We start from the raw sequence: 10,595 nt of genomic DNA on the forward strand, positions 1-10,595 counted from the left end.
GAGTTCCCGCGAGATTTCATTGAGTTTACTTGAGCAAATGCCACGTCTTACCAGGAGCATCAACGCAGACAGATAAATTAGCTGTTAAACCATCACAGCACACACGGGACGGGGAGTTATCCAGCGAACGGACTGGTGGAAATATCTTAAACAATCCGGTAAGAGTTATTCTTTTATCTCTTGTTGTAAATCGTTGTTAACGGTGATGCTCCTGCTGCAGCAACATGTTAGCATGTTGGCTAATAGCTAGCTAGCAGGCTAGCAGGCTTTCTTTCCATCACAGTGAAGCTGCTGATTAGAGGCTATTGTTTGATGAGCGGGTATTTCTCTGTTGACACGGAGATTACAGTCGACACTCTAAAAAGATGACAGATTATCTGTATCACTTTCTCAGGTCCTGATAGAAAATAAACACAAACAAAGTCAAACTAAAACTGCTGTGAGTGTTGAGTTAGTTATCATGGATTAATTCATCTCATTCATATCTTTAAAACACAATATCTACTTATTTACATATTTAAACAGTTTGATAGTAAAGCTAGGCAGCTAACTGAATAGCATGGACGTTTAATGACACTTAGTAAAGCCTAGTTTCGCTTTATAGTCATCACATGATGTTTTATGGAGATGGCTCTACAGTAAATTTCCACAGTGGCCAAAATGAATACCTGATCTGCTTAGATTATATTGCAAATGAGGAGGTCATGAAAAACTTTGGTCCCACTGAAGATGAGGGTTTTTTGTAGTTCAGTGCATGGTCTCTGGTTTAAAGCAAGGACAGGGCTCGAGTATTTAAGAAACAGCTGTTCTTATAAGACATTTAGTAAGATAAAACCCTTATTTACACACAGTTGATTCTGCCTTGAAAAAATGTTACACATTTGCAATATCATTTAGCCGCTGGTGAGTGCTATGTTGAATGAAATGATTTAAACTGTACATAAATCATTGCTTAGCTTTCTCTAAGATTAGGATGGCAGCCTGACACCACAATAGGACCTTGCTGCTCCAAATTATAGGTACAAGTTATGGCTGCTCGGTTATGACTGAAACCATAAGCCCGGGGATTTTGATCGGTTTAGGTTCTTTGTAGATGATGGCAGACAGCAGCAGAGGACACCCTTGGGGGGGCGATCAGTGATTTCTGCATATAAATTAAACCTTGACTTCCAGCCCCATATTCTGCTGGCTTTCTTTAAGATAATTTTCTGAAATACTTATGGCACAGCTTTTAGTCACTCTCCAACTTTTTCTATTTTCATTTACATGCCAAAATAAAGCCTGCTGCTCCTGTGGTTTAAATAGTTTAGATAATCTAGACAGGCTATTCAGCTGGAGGTGCTGGGGCCAGGTCAAGGTCATTTTAGTGGCCCTTTAAGTAGACTCCTTATGCTTGAAGATGATCCACATATGATTTTTTAATAAAATAGTTTACATTTAATAATAATAATAATAATACATTTTATTTATAAGTGCCTTTCTGAACACTCAAGGTCGCTTGATAAAAATGAATAAAATAATAACAATAGATAAAAGCAAACACAACATAAAATTTATTATATTTCAGTGTTCAACAGTCACCTTTATTTCCTAAATTGTTTGTCCCGGCTCACAGTTTTGCAGTTATCCTTGTGTACGTCCGTTCCTGCCTGACACTTGCTGTGCTTTCCTCTGTGCTCGAAGCGAAGGCATTTTAAAACAACTCGCCCTAACTTTGACACCACTTGGCTCTGATGTCACATTGAGAGCAAAGACATGGACCCTTTTTTCTGTACCTGGTGTGAATTTTAGCCCCAAAGACAAGGTTTTTACAACTGCACAGACCATCAAGGCATAAATAAGCCTGATTGTTGGTTGAAGAGATTTTTACAGATGAGGGAGTCTAAAAAAGTTCATCACTTGATTGAAGCTGTAAAAAATGAGTATAATACTGTTTTCCTGCAAGATCTCTCACACCCTTGGTATGAGACCCTTCTTTCAGGAACTGGGCCCCATTCCAAACTATTTGGTGTAGACCAATACATCCAGTATCATAAAACTGTAATTTGGATTCTGTCTTTGAAAAAAAAAACCCTCTTTTTAAAGATCTGGATGGATTCCTACTTGTTTGTGTTCATAGCAGATGGGGTTTCTGCTTTTAATGAGAGACAGAAAGCAGCATGCTGTTGCCGTGACAAAGGAAATCTGTTTTTATTCTTGGGTTTTACCAGGATAAAGGTTGTGTTTCCGACTGTCCCTTTAGTTACTTCCTCTCTCCCATCAGCATAACATGTTGTCCTGAAGCTAGCTAAAGGAAATAATGTACAGGTACCTGCAGGGCCAGATCCAGACTTTATGACCAGGGTCTCCAACCAAGGCCCTGGCTTAGGCAGTGGTGGCATAAAGTTTGTGTACACAAACACATTCTTTATTTTTTTACCCTAACTATCCCAACTAATCATAAATATTTCTTGTAGTATCAGAACTGTTGGGCTGGAGCTTAATTTTAAATTTCATAATGTAAACTAGATGTTCTTCTAAAACAAAACCTAAAGTCTGTAATTAAAGTTCTTCATTTGTTAAAGTTAAGCAAAAATATGAAATTTTGAAACCTGTTTCAATGACACAGTAACTAAAATAGGAGACTAAAATTGTGAACTTTGTTTTTTAATTTCCAGTAAAGCAGTCCTGCGCTCTGTCTATATTGCACACATTTCTGACGATACAGAGCCGGCATATTAGAGTGATTTAAACAGCGCTTTTCTTTAACTGTGGCAGCTTTTTGTGAAATTACTACCTAAACAAGATTTTTTTCCTTTGTGGGGTAACTTTTGACTTAATCTATAATTTTAATCCCCATTTCTGCCTCAATCCATTGCCAAACATAACATCACTGCATATCAGTTCTGTCCTCCTTAAACCAACCTGCCAGTTTTTTTTTTTACATCCCTGACTTTGTGCAGGTTATTGTAGATAAAATATCCTGAAGCTTAGTCTTCGTTATGACTCAAAATTTTCACTTTTTCTTCATCATAGGGTTAAAATGGGCTGTCTACGACTGCTGGCACTGACCGTGGTCACATCTGCACTACTACTGTTGGCCTCGCAGCCAACCGCGTCTCACAGCCACTCTCACGGTGACCATGGACACGCCCATTCCCACGGCCACCACCATGGCCACCATCATCACGGCCACTCCCACGGCGAGGATGATAATGTCAGGATGTTTCATGGAGCAAGCAAGTGGAGCGCCGAGGCTAACCAGCCTTTAGAAGAGGACGAGGAGGAGGAGCATCATGGACACGCCCATTCACATGATCACGGACACGCACACTCTCATGACCACGGGCACGCACACTCTCATGACCACGGGCACGCACACTCTCATGACCACGGCCACGCACACTCTCATGACCACGGCCACGCACACTCTCATGACCATGGGCATGCACACTCTCATGATCACGGTCACGCCCACGAAGACGCAGATCATGAAGATGTCGTTCGGGTGCACAAAGAGGAGGCCGCTCATGGACACTCACATGGAGGAGAGAGAGTGAAGAGGGACGTGGAGAAGAGGGACGTGGTGGAGCTCTGGACACAGGTGAGGTCAAGGATCGAGCAAGGCTGAGCTCTTCATTCATATATGTACACAAGATAACTGGCAACTGATATTTTGAACCGATATGCATTTATCACAATGTGCAAAATGTATTTTTATTGGCAAAAGTCAAATTACATGAGGAATTAAAGGAAAATAAACAATAAGCCATATCTCTATCAGCCTGAGCAACAGCACAGAGCAGCACAGTAAGAGCAGGACAACGTGAAGTGATGCCCTATGCTCACTGTGTCAGTGGCACCCAGGCTTCTGATTGGCTGGTACTCTTTTAAATTCTAGCCAGTCAGATTGTGTTGTATACAGGACATTTGGTGAGACTCTGGAGAAAGAAAATAATGCACTTTGCAGTGGAATAAAAGTAGCACACTTTTTGATTACTTAATTTACAGATTTTTGGTAAAAATGCCAATTAGGGCTGAACGACTTGGGAAAATCATCTAATTATGATTTTTTTCCCCAGGTTTGTGATTGCAATTTGATATGTAGTTATTTCTTTAGTTCCTCATCTCATGTATTTCCCAACAAACACAAGCAATAAATAAATTTATATTATAACCAGCACAATATTAGATGAAACTAAGGCTGAACAATTTAAAAAAAAAAAAAAAAAAAAAGCTAATTGTGACAGTTTTTACCCGTACTGCAAATTGGAAATTAATTGTTGTATTGAAGAGAGTGGGTATTTTTATTCATTCTCATATTTGATAAGAAAAATGTACAAAAATGAAGAAACTAGTATTTTTTGTAGACTATTCTAAAGGAAAATGGCACTGGAATGATTGCATGATACATTATCAATGACAGCTGCAAAAAAAGTTTTAAACTGGGATTTTGACACACATTTCCTGTAGATGAAATATTGCTGCAGTCCTTTTGAAATTTAATGAATTTTTTGGTTAATTGACCAGCTCTAACACCAGTACCAATCATCTGCATCAATAATCGTCCAGGCCGATGATCAGTCTGCCCCTAATAACAGGTTTTGTTTTTAAAACATGACTTGTTTTTCCTTTTTTCTTTGGTAGCTTCGATTATTTCTTTCCTAACAAAAGTACAACAATAACTTTTGTGTTGTTTAAGTATAAATTTCATTTTTAAAAAATTATATCAAGTATATTAACAACCTTTGAAGAAAGTACCTTCCTTAATGCACATTTTATAAAATTTTCATGCTTAGTTTCAATGTCTGTTCAATCAAAAAGTGTGAAGTGCTCTATGCTTGTAATTTTATTAAGTAAAACTTGGTGAGATGATTTCATCAGAACATTTTCAGCAATTCTGACAATACCATCATAATACTAAAAAAAACACAAATGTAGGTCTCTTTAATGTGATACGAAATTTTAATATCATTACATGTCTATACGTGAGGAAGAGTCAATTTAGGGCTTGAATTCACAAGCCTCCTTTTTTTGCACCATTAACGCCCACAGATCTGTTTCAGCATTTATTGTCTCAAGGCAATGACAGTGGACTTCTGCTTTCCAACAAAATCACCAATAAAACATAAAATAATGTAAAAGAATCCTGTCCTGAAACTTGTAGCAGCTGTACACCTGGAAACTTTACCCCCAAAATGATGGCTCTGCTGGGTTTCTCCTCCAACATTACTGTTGATAAAGCTGCTACTGTATGTCCTGCCTTTACTTTCACTGGTCAGTGACATTGACAAGTGCAGCACTGCCCCAGAGCTGAACTTTGTGTGCTGTTTTTTTTAGCTCAGAACTCTGAGTGCTAAAAACGCTGGATCACATTGGTTTGACATGAAAACTGAGTGCTACTGAAACAGATTGTCGATCAGAAATTCTCCAGCTCTGAATTTTATTTAAATAAATCAAAGGTACTGTTATACATATTTGGAACTATACTTATTTCCTCCGGAGTTTAATGAGACTAAAAACACTTTCATATAATGTTCTCTAACCTTTAACATGCTCAGGGTTGCATTTGTTTCTGTCAAATGTGGAGCAGATTCACACAGACTGGATTGTGCCTACTAAAAGCTGAGTCTGCAGAAAGATTTGACGATTATGACTTTCAGTTTCACATCTGTAAAGTGGCACTTCCCCAGAGCATGCCAGTGAAAACAAACCTCTCAAACCAGTAGAGCTGGATTTTCCCACAGCCAGAATGAAGTCAGTGTGCTGGAGTTTGCCTGCATTTTTCCAGTAATGAAAAACAAAGAAGTCATCCAAAACTGGGCACCCTGGACTTTGTGTTTGTGGCATGAAGATGGGTCTCAGGATCATGACGACTCTGACTAAAATTGACATGTACTCATTGATCAAAGCTCCTTCTGCTTTGTTTGGTCCCCACACAGATCTCTGCCTCTTGTCCCCTCTCTTCTTTTGTTGTCATGTTGTATTTGTTGAAGTTTATTCTGACTCAGAGGACCGTTATGAAAAGCTAACTCTGTTCCCTCCCTGTCCCCAGGCTATCGGAGCGACTCTGCTGATCAGCGCAGCTCCTTTCCTCATCCTGTTTCTGATCCCCGTTCAGTCCAACAGCGACCAGCACCAGAACCTGCTCAAGGTGCTGCTCAGCTTCGCCTCTGGAGGACTGCTGGGGGACGCCTTCCTCCACCTCATACCTCACGCTCTGGGTGGGTAGTGGGTATAAAATGAGCAAGAAGCAGGACATAAAGAAAACCATACACTGCAGAAAAGTACTCCCTCCGTCTTTGAGTTTAAAGTCACTTTTCTCTTGTGTGAATTTTTTCAGAGCCGCACTCACACCACGAAGAAGATCACGGACACTCGCATGCAAGTGAAGCTTCCCACGGACACTCCCATGGTACCGTTACTTTTTATCCTAGATGATGGCTTCAGTTTCTGCATGATTTTATCGTTTGATATATGAGCAGTGGCTTTATTACCTTGACATGCTTCATCTACTATCGCAGAAGAGTGACGTGATGTTGCTTTGAAATGTCTTATTAGCTGCTCTGGTACAGGTCTGTAGCATCCTAGGTGTGGGGCAACATGTAGCCCTTGGTGGGAGGGCAGCCGTCCTGTCAAGTATGACAGGATGACTTAAAATCGGTGTAAGATGACCTGACAGGACATGTCACAGCAACATCACGTCACTCTGCTGAGAAAGACAGCAGGACGTTCACAGTCCAAACAGTATCTCTGCATGAGAAAAGTCAAAAGTTTTTTGGGGATGGTATGAACATCTCTGGACTACATTTCTTGCATATTTTTATCTGTTCAAAGTCTAACACCAAACACCAACTATAACCTTAATAAAACAGTTCTCTTCATCTGCTTTATACATGCTTTGTTTGTCTCTCATCCCTTCTATGTGAAACAAAAGTAAAAGTTTAAGGTTTTATTTCACAGCTCTCTCTATCCTCTTTTGTGCACAGGAGCTGCTCACGGTCACATGATGTCCGTGGGTCTATGGGTGCTCGGGGGGATCATTGCCTTCCTGATTGTGGAGAAATTTGTGCGTCTTCTGAAGGGAGGACACGGTCATGGACACTCACACGGACACTCACATGGTACGCTTAAATGCTTTCCTATACAAAATATTCATCAGCACCATAGAAGAGTTTTAATTGAGTCTTAAATTCAAAGATGTATTGTTTAAATAATAAAATTCAGTAAAACCTAACGGGCCTCTGTTTGAATTTTAACCCCAATCACAGATGCTCCCAAAGCGAAGGACAGCGACGGAGAAGAAGAAACAGAGGAGAAGAAAAAGGAGGAAAGCAAAGACGAGAAGAAGGGACCAAAGAAAGAGGAGCAGCAGGTCACAGGTGAGAATTTAGTGCTTTTTCTACAGACTCACCTGGAAAGTTAGCAGATGAACCAACAGCTCCCTCTGCTGGTCAGTTCAATAATAGTTTGTCAACATATCAGTAAGGCAGATGATGAGCTTTCAATTTGATTTTTTTTTTTCAGCTGAAACTGGGGTGTAAGTCTGCTTACCTGTGTTTAAGACTTATTGTGTTTTTTTTTTTTACTCAAATAGGAGGCCTGTCAGTGTGATAGAGCAGCAAAGAAACAGTTTTAGTTGGGCTCAACCTTTTTCCCCAAGCAAAAAGAGCTATTATATTAATATTATGTAGATATATATCAATATATATTAATACTTATTATTTCTACCCATTCTAACTTTTCAGTTGTATACATGTTTTACTGTTGTAAGGTCATGCTGTCATTGATTTCTTTTCACTGCTGGAATTTGTAGACAATTTTACAAATAAAACAAAAATAAAAGTCGCAGATGGCCATAAATGGGACCAGGAAGCATCCTGTTCAGATGCCCGAAACACTTCAACTGACTCCTTTTTATGTGAAGTAGCAGTGGTTCTACTCTGAGCCGCCTCCTGCATGTTTGAGCCCCTCGCCCTTCATCAAAAGCTGCGTTTCTATCCAATGGTCTAGTTTGATCAAGTACATTTTGTATAGTAAACAGTCTGCGTTTCCATTGAACATGTACCATCACTTGGTGGGTGAACTGGAGAGGGCATGCATGTGATGTCCCAGGCAGTGCGAGTCTGCCGTTCCAGCTGCTGAGCAGCAGAAAGGGTGAAGTGGTGACAGAAATCAGGAGGGAGTAAGCAGGAATTGGCTTTATTTTAGCTGAAAAATGCCGTCTATTTTATACTCACATGTTGATGATGTTCGCTGAGGTCAGTACGGACCCTCAGCAGATGTTCATGGAAATGTTTGGAGCCGTAATGGCAGGTTGATAAAGACACAAGATGAGGCAACATGCAGTCAGACCTTAAATTTCAGCAGAACAACTACACAGTAAAATAATTTCTAAGGTGACAGGAACTTAATGAAACAGATTATGTTTATATCCCTACTTATCGTCCCACGATGTCTGATTAGCATGACTTTACAGGGTCAAATAGTTATGAAGTCAACACTTTGACATTACAAATAAAAAGGTTTAATTGGGGTTAAAATAAAACTAGATAAAATAAGACAGCTGGGGTACATCACCCTTATGTTTTAGATTAAACAACCAAAAAGTGTTGTTTTTTTTTTTGGCTAGTTTTTACCCATTTCTGCCAGTTTCAACCATTTTTTCTTCCCATTTTCGCCACTTTAAATCCATTTCAGCTGCTTTTTAATCCCCTTTACTACTTATTATGGCCTTTTTTTTAACCATTTAAACCCAATTTTTTAAAAGGTTGAGAAAGAAAACTTTGACCATTATTCCAGTTTCACATCCATCACTGATGAACCAGGCTGATGTGTTCCTTCACTTCCTTGATTTTTGAAATGAAATATTTTCTGTTTTTATTTCTTCTCTGATGTTTTGGATTCCCAGATTCCCCGTCAGTCTAAAAAATCTAGACTTAGGTTTCTTCTCCATTTTCTCCTCTCACACAGACATCAAGGTATCTGGTTACCTGAACCTGGCGGCCGACTTCACACATAATTTCACCGACGGCCTTGCAATTGGAGCATCATTCCTGGTTGGTCCGGCAGTTGGTGCCGTCACCACCCTCACCATCCTGTTGCATGAGGTCCCACATGAGATCGGAGACTTCGCCATCCTCGTCCAGTCCGGCTGCACCAAAAGAAAGGTATCAGATACGACTCTAGCTGTCTGAATTTTGTTTTTAAAACCCGTTTTAATCTTTTTCCTCTTTCCCATCAGGCCATGTGTCTACAGCTGCTGACGGCTCTGGGAGCTCTAGCCGGCACAGCTTGCTCCTTATTGGCTGAGGGCGTTGGGGCGGCAGCGACCGCCTGGATCCTGCCGTTCACTGCCGGCGGGTTTGTTTACATCGCTACGGTGACAGTGCTCCCTGAACTGCTGGCGGGCCGCTCCAGTTTTGGCCAGAGTCTGATGGAGATTCTGGCTCTGCTGTTTGGAGTCGGCATGATGGTGCTGATCGCCGAGTACGAGTGAGATGCAGCATAAAACTTGTGAAATCAGATGGATGAGAAGGGCAAAGGTAAAGGGCAAAAACGGTTCAAAACGGTTTGATAGAAGGCGCTTTATAGTGAGGTTCAGCTGGATTCTTGTTTGTCAGGGTGTGTTTCTTCTTTGTTTTTTTATTAATTGTGTTTTGGGACAAACACCACAGAATGATGACCAACGGATGATCTTTGTCGTCTTGTTTTTAGCCGCTTACATCCTGCATTTGTGGGGTTTTTTTTTCGGCCTCTTAAAAACTGTTTAGCAGGAGAGACTTGAAAGAAATGAACTGTGGCTGAAGTTTTTCAAGGACTGCTGTGTTAACTGAGCGCCCCCTTCAGGCCAGGAGCTGAAATCTTCACTCACTGCCCTCACTACATGGATCATCCTGCTACAGTGCCACTGCAGCTTCAACTGACAGCCAGTCCCACGCAAAATTGGCTGCAAGCCTCAGCCATTACTGAATATTTTGTATCATTTTTGTTTGATTCTTTAAAAATACATTTCAGAGACCAAAACCGTCACTGACCTGCTGGTTACTTATGTCTAAAGTGTAATTCTGATTATTTTAAACCTTGGCCGTTTTTTTAATAAAAGGTCCAAAAAGTCAGAGTTACTCCAATGGATTTCCTCCAGCTGCCACTGCAAAACAGGATCTGAATGCTGCAATAAAATCCTCAAATTAAAGTACTTTTTGTCCAATAGAATCAGACCAAGGATCCCTGAAGAGACAAGTGTTTCTTCTTGAAAATAAAGATGTTTCCAACCTAAAAAAGCCACTGCTTTGGTGTCTTCATAGCTGCCACACTTTATCTTTGTAACTCAACCTTCCAGAACAGTGGAGTTTCTGGTCTACAGCTGCCTTTATTGTTTTTTTTTTTTTTTTTTTAATTCTCTCTACCATAAAAACTTACATCAGGAAGTTAATGGTTTAGGTTTTCTGGGAAGGATATGTGGCGTCATTTAAAATCTTGTCATTTTACACCTTTAAAATCAGCTGTCTCTGTTGTCCATGGCTTTGAAATACCTCTGTGACCCTCTGACAGACTGATACTTGTGGCTTGTGCCACAGCGTGGGACAAAATGCTGATAGAAAATGTTTAATAAA

General features: G+C 40.2%; 1 protein-coding gene across 1 annotated transcript; it reads left to right on the forward strand.

Moving 5' to 3' along the window:
- The first annotated feature begins 23 nt into the window (after positions 1 to 23).
- Positions 24 to 10,097, forward strand: slc39a7 (solute carrier family 39 member 7). The gene is made up of 8 exons (XM_041809755.1): positions 24 to 158; positions 3,016 to 3,583; positions 6,035 to 6,203; positions 6,323 to 6,394; positions 6,969 to 7,103; positions 7,251 to 7,361; positions 8,953 to 9,149; positions 9,224 to 10,097. The coding sequence occupies exons 2-8, from the start codon at positions 3,023 to 3,025 to the stop codon at positions 9,476 to 9,478; spliced, it is 1,500 nt and encodes a 499-aa protein (XP_041665689.1). The 5' UTR covers positions 24 to 158; positions 3,016 to 3,022; the 3' UTR covers positions 9,479 to 10,097.
- Positions 10,098 to 10,595: the final 498 nt, after the last annotated feature.

This window comes from Cheilinus undulatus, linkage group 16 (assembly GCF_018320785.1).
Source record: "Cheilinus undulatus linkage group 16, ASM1832078v1, whole genome shotgun sequence".
NCBI classification, from domain to species: Eukaryota; Metazoa; Chordata; class Actinopteri; order Labriformes; family Labridae; genus Cheilinus; species Cheilinus undulatus.

What these genes read in the sequence shown, in the direction of transcription:
- slc39a7 (XM_041809755.1), top strand. Translation starts at nt 3,023, where the DNA reads ATGGGCTGTCTACGACTGCTGGCACTGACCGTGGTCACATCTGCACTA. An exon ending in TTCCCACGGACACTCCCATG is followed by an intron (nt 6,395 to 6,968) that starts GTACCGTTACTT and finishes TTTTGTGCACAG; the next exon opens with GAGCTGCTCACGGTCACATG. An exon ending in AGAGGAGCAGCAGGTCACAG is followed by an intron (nt 7,362 to 8,952) that starts GTGAGAATTTAG and finishes CCTCTCACACAG; the next exon opens with ACATCAAGGTATCTGGTTAC.